General features: G+C 38.8%; 1 protein-coding gene across 1 annotated transcript; it reads right to left on the bottom strand.

The window, feature by feature from the left end:
* Positions 1 to 5589: 5589 nt before the first annotated feature.
* LOC146969526 (uncharacterized) lies at positions 5590 to 6573 on the bottom strand. The gene is made up of 4 exons (XM_085806407.1): positions 6543 to 6573; positions 6275 to 6425; positions 6082 to 6135; positions 5590 to 5927 (listed from the first exon to the last, which is right to left on the bottom strand). Exons 2-4 carry the CDS (start codon positions 6416 to 6418, stop codon positions 5658 to 5660), a joined length of 468 nt encoding a protein of 155 aa, XP_085662533.1. The 5' UTR covers positions 6419 to 6425; positions 6543 to 6573; the 3' UTR covers positions 5590 to 5657.
* Positions 6574 to 14785: the final 8212 nt, after the last annotated feature.

Genomic DNA, 14785 nt, shown 5'->3' with positions numbered 1-14785 from the left:
TTAGAGTTCAAACACACAACCTTGAGTCCAGAGTTTCCACAGTCAAATGGACAAGCCGAAAGAGCTATACAAACAGTAAAAAATCTGCTGAAAAAAGCTCAGGAGAGCTTCAGAGACCCTTACATTGCTCTTTTAGAGTACAGAAACACGCCATTGGACAGGGTGGGGTACTCCACAAAGCTCCTGCAAGGCTGCAGAAAATGTTAATGAGACTACAGAAATACAGCCTGCAGGTGTCATACAAGCCTGGTAAAGAAATGCACATTGCGGATGCATTAAGCAGAGCCAGTTTGAGACACCACACTCAGGACAGACAGGAGGACGAGCTGGATGGGAGCTTCCTTATGGGAAGAAGGCTGAAAACAAAAATACCTGTGTCAAAGAATCTGTTAAGGCCAGGAGTGTACAGACATGTACGGAGCAGATTGATGAACAGACAAGAGAAGCAGAGACGCTACTTTGACCGTGGAACAAGGAAACTCTCTCTGGTGGACGTAGGAGAAAGAGTAAGAATCAGACAGCAAAAACATTGGCAACCTGCTGTTATACTGAAGAGACATGATCAGCCAAGGTCGTAGATTGTACAGACTGACAACGAGCAAATCTACAGAAGAAACAGGAGACACATTCTGAAAACCAAAGAAATGTCAAGTCCCCCACAACTGACACGACATGAGTCTGTGGAAAGTGTTCACGATTCGTTGCCACTGATGGAAAGCGGACAGCAGGACAGGTGGACTACCAAGAAAGTCACATGCCTGCAAGGTCTCCACCGCAAACACCAAAGTCATCAGTGAGTGTGTGAGCACTGATCATCGTGAACAAACTTCACATTTTGGTAAACGTATTAGAGTTCCTTTTAGGTACAGGGAATAATAGCAGAAACTGTGTAATGTTCAAATATGTTTATTGAGAAAAATTGTGTTAAGTTAAAAAAAAAAAAAGGTAAAGAAAGCAGAAATGTGTTCTGTTAAGTTCTAACCTGTTTATTGAGAAGAACTGTGAAAAGAACAAAGCTAATGTCATGTATTATGTTGTAGTACTGGAGTCACCACTAGGTGGGGCTATAAGATTACAAGGACTGTGATGTATATGTTGAAGTGGTACTAGTAAAGACTGTTCAGTCTGATTCAGATGGCTCCTCATTGACTACTAAATGTGACAGTTGAGGTTCCTGTCACTATGCCTCCAATTGATCATGTGCCCTGGCTACTTGGCCAAGGGGATGTCCCTTTGGGTGACTGGCAAGCGCACGTGACTCTTACCCGGGAGGTGTGGGTTCAATCCCCGCCCGGGCCCTCTTCACCTTGCCACATAAATATTACAGCTACAGTGTCAATGAGCCCAATGAGTCAATGAGTAACAGCTGAAGGCTTAAAGGAGTTCAGAGCAGTTTAGCAAAAAATAGTGATGAGTTAGACAAACACCAGCTACATTGACTGACAGACTGGAAACAATTTTTAAATTTGATTTATTTATTTATTTGATGTACACATGGGCGGCGCGTAATGGAGGCTAGGGGAGGCTAAGCCTTCCCAAATGTTATGCTGGAAAATTAATCACCTCTCTCTGGAAAATGATGGCAATCTGACCGGCTACGTTCATTTATTTGTGGCGGCCCGCCCCCCCCCCCTTCCGTCGGTCGCACGATCCAGTAGCATAATATATAATATATAAAATAGCAAATATGAGCTTATGAAAGAAAAACTACCAATCACGGCCGTTAAACAAGTTACTACAGATGTTACTGGTTCAAATTTGCGGGGTTTGTCCTGCACTGCAGGATCGCGTGATCGCGTGACTTTTCACCACAACTGTTTTCCTCTAGGTGGCAGCACCGTACTAAATAGCCTACTGCTCAGACGTTTTGGGGACAATGCTGACAGCCTGATAGCCGCGATTAGGAGTGGCGCTGTTCATGATACAGAATACAAGAGGATGAAAGGAGAACTAGCTGCAGACAGTAAATAATATAGTAGCCTAGTTTTTCAATGACAAAATGTAACGACGGCAGCTACAGTAGACTATAGCCCACGTCTCACTCTCTTTTTTCGGTCATCTGTCTCGTCATCTCCAAAATGTGTTTTTAAAATGAGCCAACTACAGTACTGTGCAGTAGTGCCGCAGATTTCTCACTCCGCACCTTGTTTGAGAGTGCAGCTGGATGATTTCTTGTGAATGAACGGGTCTGTGTCACTTTGGGGCTGGGCGATAAAACATAGGACAAATAACTTTCCCTCGATAGAAGACGCGGCCGATACAAAGTGACACCGTCAGCCATGCAGCCGGCCTGGACTTTTTATTTTTAATTATGAAGGATCATCTGCGCAAGGCAAAAATGATAGCATCAACAAAACACGGCGTAACACACGCGGCTGTATGGGACAGGCTTTTATTTAATTCAGAACAAACCGCTTAGCAAAAATGGAAAATATAGTCTATAATAATTAATTGATCTGTTGTTTGGCCACTGTTTGAAAATAACCCGAATTATGAGCAAATAATCTGATCCAGAGCAGCAGTCATAATCAGACTTCTTCTAAATAAACCTTAACATTCAATAACTGGGTCAGGTCGGACCATGGGGTTTTTTTTTTCTCTTCTTCTTCACAGGAGAAAATGAGGTGCCGCTCACGGACGCGTTGATGTTTTGTGATTTATCTGCTGCCTTGACTCTGCCCTTTATACATGTGCGTTCAGATTAACAATAAAACAAGCCATGGTTGAGTTTATTGAGTTTTAGCTGCTCAATCTCATTGTTTCAAAGAAAAGGGATTGATTTTTATAACGAAATGAAACGAAAACAATATTATATTGATACATTGTTGTAAAAAAAATCCAAAAGAAACGAAAATGAACTAAAGAAAATAAATAAAAAGGAGCGACTGGCATGTGACCGTAATCGATATCCTGTCCTGGGGATGCTGTTTGTGTGCCTGCTGGTGACTGTAGCCTAATATAAAGCTGCTGTATATTTTAAATAAAGCTAGAGTGCAGTCACTGAGAACGGAGTTTCCAGGCATGGACAGAAAGGACTTGAAATGAAACTTGATGCTACAATGTGTGTGTGTTTTTTCTTCAATAAAATGTTTTCATATCCAAGTTTGCTCGAGGCATCTTATTTTGTCAAGTGATTCAAAAAGCAGTAAGCAAGGTTATTATAGCCTATAAAGCTCTATAAAGCTAGAGAAAAAAATCAGTTCTTTGTTCTAAAGACTCATTTTATTGTGGGAAATATTCATTTACTAGAGACAAGGGAGACACACATTAGGGCAGGTGCAGAGTGAAAACAGGCAAAAATAGAGAAAAACCACAAGCATATAATAAAACCAAATAAAAGCCCAGGCTTTGCTTTGCTTAAATCGCTCAAATCAACCGGCGTATCCACTCCTCTCCCTCACTTTAGCACCTTGTGGGGGACAGCTCTCCATTTCAGCACCTCCACCCCGACAGCCCCCCTCCCTCCCCCCGCAGCAGAACGGTTGCTTTCTCCCCGGCCAAGTTGGTGGAGATCTCCCACACAGTAAAAGATTTAGGCAACACATTCTTCCAGCTGGCTGTTTTTCTTCCAGTTACAGAAAGTATACAGCCTATGTGCAAAGTACCACATTAACATCTCTATTCATATAACGCCCATCGAAACAGCTGATTTACATGTCGGCCGTTAACACATGGCGATTGGCCATTCACGCGGCTTTGTTCTTGGTTTCGGCCAATCAGCTTATAAGCACATGGCTAATTATCAGCTTTCAACCAATCGCACTGTTTTAATGTGTGTGTGTGAAAGTTTTAGTTCATTTTCGTTTCTTTTGGATTTTTTTTACAACAATGTATCAATATAATATTGTTTTCGTTTCATTTCGTTATAAAAATCAATCCCTTTTCTTTGAAACAATGAGATTGAGCAACTAAAACTCAATAAACTCAACCATGGCTTGTCTTATTGTTAATCTGAACGCACATGTATAAAGGGCAGAGTCAAGGCAGCAGATAAATCACAAAACATCAACGCGTCCGTGAGCGGCACCTCATTTTCTCCTGTGAAGAAGAAGAGAAAAAATAACCCCATGGTCCGACCTGACCCAGTTATTGAATGTTAAGGTTTATTTAGAAGAAGTCTGATTATGACTGCTGCTCTGGATCAGATTATTTGCTCATAATTCGGGTTATTTTCAAACAGTGGCCAAACAACAGATCAATTAATTATTATAGACTATATTTTCCATTTTTGCTAAGCGGTTTGTTCTGAATTAAATAAAAGCCTGTCCCATACAGCCGCGTGTGTTACGCCGTGTTTTGTTGATGCTATCATCTTTGCCTTGCGCAGATGATCCTTCATAATTTGTGATACATAATCATCAAGTCATAAAGCAAGACAGGCTTTATCATATTACAATAGTTTCTGTGATTTAGGCAGGGTATACAGTAGTTAGTTCTAGTTTAATAGCCTAGAGTTTAAGCTGTGGATTACTGCACAGATCACTGAGTCATCCGCCTGTCGTCCTCCGTTCTCACAGATGCCACCTGGCGGTTGTTTTGGCACATTGAGGCTTTTCATTAAAACCTCTTGTCTCGCCAAAGAAAAAAAATGCATGAGTCTTGTGGCGTCTCGCGTGGACCACGCGTGAAGTCCGCAAATTTGAACCAGTAACATCTGTATGTTGTTCTTGGTCAGAATGTGAAGCTTTTAAAGGGGGAATTGCCATTTTTTACAATCTTTCTAGCATAAAATACGATCATTTACTCATCCAGATAATTTTGTGTCATTACAAGTTGTTGCAACAAAATTAGATCCAGCCAAGAGCCACGTATAATGCAAGTCTGCGTGGCTCATTCTGATAATAATCATTCTGCTTCGGCATTCGGGTCCATTTTTAGCGCAACTAGCCAGAGCTTTAGTGAGGGGCGCATGACGTCCGTCCGACTACCCATTTCTCCGACCATACATTTCTTTATTTTTGCGTCTATTAGTCCGACCTCCCATTTCTCTGACTTAAGTAGCCCTAACCCTTAACCTTACCCTAAACCTAATCTTAACATGAATGGGTAGTCGCAGAAATGAGCCGTCGGACTTATGGGCAGTCGGACTGATGTATGCTCCCCTTTAGTGAGTCCAGGTTGCAGAGAGGAAGCCTGTGGAAGCTGAACTTCATCCAGCTGCTCATTTTGTTCTGACAAGTTGGAAACACGCAGAAACGGACCATAGCATTAGCGGTAGCAACAAGCCGCACCGCACGGTGCTCAGAGATGACATCATCCAGGTCAGAGGTCAGTAGGTCAACCTACAGACCCCGGATGTTGATAACAGCTAACCCCGGACTCAGAGGGGAATAGCACTAGCATATCATAACAAAATATTGGTGAAATGAACAAGTTTCGCAGCAGATAATGTGTTCTTTAGAGGCTGCATTGCGCTGCCCCGTGTACTCGCATTATATGGATATACGGCTCTCGGCTGGATCTAATTTCGTTGGAACAACTTGTAATGACACCAAAGTTATCTGGGTGAGTAAATGATCGTATTTTATGCTAGAAATAAGGTACAGATTGTAAAAAAAAAAAAAAAACGACAATTCCCTTTTAAGGCCATATTATGTATATCTTAAACTGAAGGTAGGAAACAGATACAGCAGATAAAACACCACATATGTAAACAGTTACAGTTCGTCGTTACTCTTAAGGCTTGTTAGCAGCTTCTGCAGGGATTTGAGGTTCTGTTTGTAGTCCTCCATTTCTGTAATTTTTTTTTCATTATACTTCTTTATGTAAGGCCTCAATGCCTCCACAAATGTCTTTGTGTCCTCCAAAAATTCCCCCAGTGCTGGAAAGTCAGTAAGTACTGACTTGAGTAGTTTAATTGACATGTCCAGGGGTGTAAAATCATCCAGGAGCTCTGATGTGAAGACAGCATCTTGCTTGTGCTCTTCCTGTAAGAGAAGAAAATAAAAGCACAAATTACATTTACTCTGCTGTTACATTCTGTTATGAAAGACGTCTGAATGACTAGTGTATATCATCACTAAGGATACTAGTGGGTTTTCCTTCATTCAGGATTGACCTTCCACATAATGGCTGACTCACCTGCTTTCTCTCTGTTATTTGCAGTAGTTTCTGAAGGTCTTGTCTCAGCCCCTCCTTGAAAAAAACAAACATTTGTATTCGGGGCAGATGGAAATTACGTTTTGTGTAATTGTTTCATTGTTATTCAAATTTGAATGCTGACTTTAACAGTTAAATATTTTAGCAAAACAAAGTTAAAAAATGATCAATTCACCAGTTTGTTCTTGTCCGTCTTTGAATGTGTGAAGCAAACCAGACTCAGCAGAGTGAAGATGAGGAACAGGCCTTTAGTTGTTCTGCTGCTGGAAGAAGCTGCTGCTGCTGCTGCTGCTGCTGCTGCTGCTGCTGCTGCTGCCATCACTGCTCTGACCAAAAATAATAAAGAACTGAAAATAAAATAGAACAACTACAACTCAAATGTGTATCTTAACTTATAAATTGTAACACAATATGCAACAGTGTGTAATGGTTTCTGATTTTACCTGTGGTGTACACTGAAGGAGAGCTGCTGTACGGGTGATGAATGACAGTGTGATAAGATGATCAAGTGCAAACAGCTTTATATGCTGCTGCTGTCACCTCCCCATTGCACAACTCACCTGTGGGCGTGGATTTGTCACTGCATGTTTTCCTGGTATGTGAATAAGTTTACATGCAGGCTGGCTCTTTATCTCCACTGACTGTACAACTTCAGACCCTTTCTTCAAGTTTCATTTTCGCAGAAATGGTAAATGTGCATTTTCACTTTGCAGGAAATTAAATGTATGTACAGTGATACACATGATACAGTATGTAATAGGCCATATACAGTACAGTAGATGCAAGATGTGAAAGTAATATGAATAGGGGTTTTATAGAAAATAATGCAAATTATGTAATCATTGCATTGCAACTTACATTTTACCAGTGTATTTTGTCTTTTCCACTACGGTGGCTGACAGCTGGAATTATGCCTAGATCAACAAACTTTATCAACTCAAACAGTTTATAATCACACTTCACCAATTTAAAAAACAAGACAGGAAAGGACACTATAAACACCCAGAAAAATTGTACACAATAGAATTCACTGACACAAAGCACCAAAAGCTTTTAAACTTCCTTTATGCTGATCATTTTCTCAATTGACTGTGTATCCAAATTGTCCAATATGTCCAAGTCATGGGTTCAAGTCCTCACTGTTTATCCTGGTTTAATTATCCAGATCATGTTTTTATGTAAGATCCCTTTGAACAATATGTATCTTCTTCTCTCGAAGAGCTTTCATGGGGTGTTTGTCTTTGTCTTTGTACGTTGAGGTGTTTTAGTAGTGGTTTGCTCACAGATCTGGTATTGTCTCTATAGAGAAAATGTATCAGAATTTGTCTTTTACACACAAGGAAGACATCAGACAACAGTGGTTCTCATATATTCAGTTTATTTTGGTTGTCAACATGCGCAAAATGTCATCAATCATTACATGTTATTACTTGTCAATAGCAGTCAATAATACATCTTAACAATACAAAAGCATATATACAGTCATTAAAATATCGGATGAACTTTATAATCTATATTATAGTTTGTCCTAATGCAAGAAAGGTGTAAGAATAAACCAGCAGGAGAAACAGTAATAGTTCAGCTAAGTAATTGAACCTGGGTACTAATTAACCTCAAGGTTAAAGTTCAGCTTTATTCTCCTCAAGGAATTTGATCAATTTATTTATGATTCTCAATTCTTCTTCACTGTCCTCTATTTTTGTGTCCAGGTCTTCATATTTCCTGCTGTAGAAGTTTATAACTTTATGTATCAAGACATTGATGGATTTCATTGGGATAGGCGATGCCATGGTTTGTTCAAAGGATCTTATAAAGTCACTTGTGTCCTTTATAAGGACAACTTTGTTTATAGTGCTTAATTTACATTGCATATTGTATTTATTTTCAATGGGAGAGGGAGAAACAGCGTTTTGATTGACAATAAAACTAAATCAGGGTTTCTGCAGGTCATTAAAAAGCATTAAAAGTCATTAAATATATTTTGCTAAAATTAAGGCCTTAAATGGCATTAAAAGGCATTAAACCCGATTCTCAAAGGCATTAAAAAATTGATAGATTCATACAGTGAGATTTTGATATCATTACATCCCTATAGAGCACAAAGAGCAGAAAAATATGGGGATTATCCACTTAATCTACAGTAAAATTAAACGTGGGTGAAAAAATGGAGAATTTTCTAAATTCATATTTTTAGGTGGTGGCAGGCTACTGTTGACTTTTTTTTTTTTTTTTTTATCGCTATCAGTAAAAATTGGAATCGGTGGGTCAGGCTTTTTAAAAATCGGTGATCGGCTAGAAAATTGCAGTCGGTGCAGCACCTCTATTGGTGTGATAAACATGCAGAACCAAGTAATTGGGTGTGTGTATGTGTATATAGGTAAGTGTATGTACGCACATGTATAGTATTTGCAGTCACAGGCATTAAAAATGTTTGAAATGGCATTAAAAAGGGCATTAAAATGCATTAAATTAGATTTGCTGGTACCTGCAGAAACCCTGTAAATCTTGTGTCCAAATTTCTGTTTTTCACTGGTGTCTTTTTTTTTCATCTTCTGTGTGCTGCATTAATGATTCTGGTGATGTCATTGCAACAACAAAATCCCTGCTGTACAGGAAAATCCAGAATTGACTGAGCTGTTGATAGCCTACCCCATAATCCTGCATTGAGAAACAGGAAAACATTTGCCGAGCTTAACAGTTGTTTTAAACACTACTGCCACCCTGTGGTTAAAATACGTAACATCACCTTATGAGCACATGTGTTGGCAGAGATCTGATGTGGCCGCTAAACCATAGACTGTATGGGCTAAACCTGCAATTATTACATTAGAGACGCTGCTACTGATTACTGGTGGACATGGGAGAAAGTGTACCGATTAGCATCTCAAAATAAATGTTTTAGCGAGAGATTGTTCTCGTAGTTATGACATAACACAACAACAAAACTCAAGACAAATAAATGCATGGTGTAAGTAAATATATTTGGACTTAATACATTTTGAAAATGATTGTTAATGATGTTGTTGGAGAGTTGGAACTGAATTTTTTATTTATTCATTTTATCGTCACATAAATATAACACATCACATAATACAATCCTATTTGTTAAGTTATATTGGAAAGATTTTGAATCCTCTCAAGAATTACAACAGGGCTGTTTGGACTGCCACACTCACCCAGAGTTGTAGTTTTACAACAAGTGTTATAAAATCCAGTGAATGTCTTCAAGGATAACTACGTGTACATGGTGTGGAGACTTAATCAAACATAAAACTATTTAATGTATTCAGTCCAATAAATCGAAGCAGATGTTGAGAATTTGGAGATTGTTTGACCTCTTGACATTTTGAGAATGTTTTTTTTTTTTTTACAGGTATATAATATATATATAATATCACACGAGAGGGAGTGCTGTAATGTATATCAGCACGGGTGTGATTCGGTCGTACAACACCCGTGCTGAATTGTACTCAAGTAAGAGTATAGTTACTTTAGAATAATGTTACTCAAGTAAAAGTAAAAAGTAGCCATTCAAACATTTACTTGAGTAAGAGTAGAAAGTACTTGGTGAAAAAGCTACTCAAGTACTGAGTAACTGCTGAGTAACCTCTGATTTGTTCGTTTAATGATCAGCGCGTAAATGTAGGCCTAATCAAATACACAAAGATATAATAGCAATGAAAAACCAGATATTGCCAAAGAACAACATTTAACAACTAAGACAAAAGCCTAAATGACATTTTTTACAAAGTTACATACATGAAGACAAATTCAGCCAAAATAACTTACATAGGCCTGTGTGTGTGTGTGTGTGTGTGTGTGTGTGTGTGTCTTGTGTACTTTGTTTGCAATTTCTTTATTCAGACATGGCACAATCTATCTATCTATCTATCTATCTATCTATCTATCTATCTATCTATCTATCTATCTATCTGTCTGTCTGTCTGTCTGTCTGTCTGTCTGTCTGTCTGTCTGTCTGTCTGTCTGTCTGTCTGTCTGTCTGTCTGTCTGTCTGTCTGTCTGTCTATCTATCTATCTATCTATCTATCTATCTATCTATCTATCTATCTATCTATCTGTCTATCTATCTATCTATCTATCTATCTATCTATCTATCTATCTAGCTATCTAGCTGACTCTGTTTAAAGCATTGCACACCGCTGTACACTGCACATCTGTGGTCAAATTACAAAAAAACGAGTTTTCGGAGACTACAAGTGGCATATAATGACTCTTTGAGAATCTTGTTAAAACAGCCCAGTAGTTATGACATAACACAACAACAAAACTCAAGACAAATAAATGCATGGTGTAAGTAAATATATTTGGACTTACGTAATACATTTTGAAAATGATTGTAGGCAGTATTTGACACAGAGCTAGAGGCAAACCACATATAGGCTATGTGCTGCATTCTGTTTTAAATGGGCTAAATAAATTCATTCATGATTCTGATGGTTTCATTGCAACAAGAAAATCCCTGCGGTAGGCTACAGTGTAAAAAAAAATCCAGAATTGACTGAGCTGTTGATAGCCTGCCCAATAATCCTGCATTGAGAAAGAAGAAAACCACGTTGGCACCGCTGGAAAACCCACATTTGCTGAGCTGAACAGTTGTTTTAACCACTAGCCTACTGCCACCCTGTGGTTAAAATACGTAACGCCACCTTATGATCACATCTGTTGGCAGAGATCGGATGTGGCTAAACTTGCAATTATTACATTATAAATTGTGCTAGCTACTGATTACTGATGGACATGGGAGAAAGTGTAACGAGAAGGCCTATAGCATCTCAAAATAAATGTTTTAGCAAGAGATTGTTCTCGTAGACATAACACAACAAGACAAATATAATGTAGGCCTATGGCGTATGTAAATATATTTGGACTTTAATACATTTTGAAAATGATTGTAGGCAGTATTTGACACAGAGTCAGAGGCAAACCACAATATAAAAGTGCTGCAAGGGGGGGGGGTTATGATGGTGAATCGTGATAGGCAGTAGATCTATGGAGCAAGCCCACGTCTCTCAGTGCTCTGGTTGGCTCATACAATACGACGATCAAAGTTGTTTTTATTTATATAGGCTACCCATATGTTTTGAGCACAGCGCATTCAGTCACGGTGATTACACTTTCGCGCAGATCGATATTTAATCCTCAGAATTTTAGTCATTTCCTCATTTAGTCATTTCCTCCAGCAGCACAGTGATAACACAGAAGAGCAACACAGCAGGCAAGTCTCTTGGATCCATTGTTTCGGCCTCGCTGTGCTCTCTGCTGATTGGCTTCAGAAATATTAAACTTATTGGCTGTGTTTATCAGAGGGCAGAGCTCATTAACATCTTGTAATACGCCGTAAAATACGCGCGTTTTAAACAAGTAAAACGCGCGTATTTTACGGCGTATTACAGCATTCGGCAAGAGCGGCGTAAAAAACGCGCGTTTTAAATATCTGGACGCGCGTTTTTTACGGCGTTTTACGACCCGCGGTGAGAACGGCGTAAAATACGCGCGTTCTAAATGTCTACACGCGCGTATTTTACGGCGTTTTACTAAAGAACGGGCGTTTTTTACGGCGTCTTAAGGATCAGAGGCGTTGGATTAGTGGCGGATTGTGACTCTTTTGGCTTTCCATATCAACTGAAAGCCGAGCGCGTCAAAACCTGACGAAAAACGGGCACCTAATGAGTCAAGCATGTGACGAGGAGGGACAGTGACCGTTCGTCAGGCTGTTGACGCACTGGGAGTGAGAACGTGTTGTTTACCAGTGTATTTTGTCTTTTCCACTACGGTGGCTGACAGCTGGAATTATGCCTAGATCAACAAACTTTATCAACTCAAACAGTTTATAATCACACATCACCAATTTAAATAACAAGACAGAAAAGGACACTATAAACACCCAGAAAAATTGTACACAATAGAATTCACTGACACAAAGCACCAAAAGCTTTTAAACTTCCTTTATGCTGATCATTTTCTCAATTTACTGTGTATCCAAATTGTCCAATATGTCCAAGTCATGGGTTCAAGTCCTCACTGTTTATCCTGGTTTAATTATCCAGATCATGTTTTTATGTAAGATCCCTTTGAACAATATGTATCTTCTTCTCTCGAAGAGCTTTCATGGGGTGTTTGTCTTTGTCTTTGTACATTGAGGTGTTTTAGTAGTGGCTTACTCACAGATCTGGTATTGTCTCTACAGAGAAAATGTATCAGAATTTGTCTTTTACACACAAGGAAGACATCAGACAACAGTGGTTCTCATATATTCAGTTTATTTTGGTTGTCAACATGCGCAAAATGTCATCAATCATTACATGTTATTACTTGTCAATAGCAGTCAATAATACATCTTAACAATACAAAAGTATATATACAGTCATTAAAATATCGGATGAACTTTATAATCTATATTATAGTTTGTCCTAATGCAAGAAAGGTGTAAGAATAAACCAGCAGGAGAAACAGTAATAGTTCAGCTAAGTAATTGAACCTGGGTACTAATTAACCTCAAGGTTAAAGTTCAGCTTTATTCTCCTCAAGGAATTTGATCAATTTATTTATGATTCTCAATTCTTCTTCACTGTCCTCTATTTTTGTGTCCAGGTCTTCAAATGTCCTGCTGTAGAAGTTTATAACTTTATGTATCAAGACATTGATGGATTTCATTGGGATAGGTGATGCCATGGTTTGTTCAAAGGATCTTATAAAGTCACTCGTGTCCTTTATAAGGATCGGCAGTGTTGACTCGTCAATTGCCTAATGGGGAAAAATAAAATAGCATCATGATGTGGTTCAACCTCAGTTTGCTGTTTGTTGGATTGTGACTGTTTAACTCACCTTCAGTGTGTCTGTTTCTAATTTTATTTTCTGGCGCATTTCCTTCAGATTTTCCTGCTGATCCACAGTGAGAATCAACATTCAGTTACAGGGACATGTACACATGATAGCAGCATTAATATAGATTAAACAAACATGAAAATGTTGACAGTATATGTGCTTGAAATGATTTTAGGTCAAATGAAAGATTCTATAAAAAAGAAAAAAAGTAATTTACCAGTTTCTCCTTGTCTAACAGTGAAGTTGAGAAGCAAACCAGACTCAGCAGAGTGAGGAGGAGGAACAGGCCTTTGCTGCTAGAAAAAGCTGCTGCCATCACTGCTGTCATTCAGAGTGTAAAGGACAGATGAAGAATATCAGAGCATGTTCTTCAGCTGCAATTGAACCTTTTAAATTCATGTCTGCTAAAAATAAAAACCTTATGTTACCTGCTACTGGAAGGAGAGCTGCTGTACAGGAATGTGGAAACATGGACACACACACGAGAAGCTTTATATCCTCCTGATGTCAACGCCCCCATTATATAACTCATCATCTGTGAGCATCTGCTCATCAGTGTGTACCTGCAGAAGGTATTTCCTGGTATTCACCTACAGTGTCGTATTACTTTAATTTGAATAAAGGTTTGGGTAAATTTAGACAATAAGAACCTACTTATTGTAAATGAAGTCTCTCTGGTTGTCAAAGACAGACAAGAACTGGGTTACATGTGATGAATGAATGGTGATTTACCCTCCACTAAAAAAAAAAAAACCCAAAACAATGTTCTAAGGCTGACTTTGGTATTAGACAAGGTCTGGGAAGCAAATCATTTGAAGTGTTTGTTCAAGGTTCAAGCTTTAATGCCATTTTAAAACATACTTTAATATGAAGAGAATAAAAGTAATTCTAAGTACAGGCAGCAAGTGTGTACATGTTTGTGTGTGTTTGCATGCGTGTATGCGGGCATGTGTTTTGTCTGTACCACTTTGTGTCTCTGTTTCTTCACTTTCATTTTCATGAACTAGTTAAACTTTAGAAGAAGCAGCCAGGAAACTGTTCCAGGGCTTCAGAGTCATTTATGAAAACGGTTCTGCGCATGTTACCTGGTGAGTTTGTAATGGTGTCATTGGAACAAGGTGAGTTCTGTAAATGTGTCTATCTTCACAGACTTACTTTTATCTTAAACACGTTTGAATCACGTCAACAAATTAACTAATATTTTTAGAGGGAATTGTATTCATGACTATGGCCACCAGGGGTCACTATTTGATCATATTTACAGTAATGTAAAAACCAGCAGCAGTTCAGAACATGCTTTGACTCTGGTATACTGCCATTTTCAGCAATGCAAAAGTTGATGACTTGTAAATGCAACATGACTTAAAATGAAGACTGTTACTATGGCCATGTTTGCACAGATAAAGACTTTCACAAATGAATTACAGTTACACATACAGTATTACACTTACCAGAAATTGACCTATACGCAACTTTTGAAAGACTGTAAGCACACACTCCTTAGTTCAATAGCAGCAGTGTCCACCCACTTGTAACCTCTCTCAAGAAATCTATTAGACAAGACAGAGACTTGATTTTTGTAAGCATCTTCAGTGCTGCAGATTCTCCTTGCACGATGGAATTGGCTGATGGGTAGGCTTTTAACAAGGTGCGTAGGGTGGAAGCTATCACCTCTGAGCAAAGTATTCCTATCAGTGGGCTTACGATATAGATCTGTGTTTAACAAATTGCCATCTTTTGTAATTTGGACATCCAAAAAATGAATTCGTGTAGGATCAAAGTCAATACTAAATTTCAGATGCTGGCTAGATGTTGACATGGAGATTAGGAAACAATTAAG

The sequence above is a fragment of the Trachurus japonicus genome, chromosome 18 (assembly GCF_045865225.1).
Source record: "Trachurus japonicus isolate A0001 chromosome 18, Traja_1.0".
NCBI classification, from domain to species: Eukaryota; Metazoa; Chordata; class Actinopteri; order Carangiformes; family Carangidae; genus Trachurus; species Trachurus japonicus.
The sequence above is the reverse complement of the archived record's forward strand: the minus strand, read 5'-3'. Positions and strand labels throughout refer to the sequence as shown.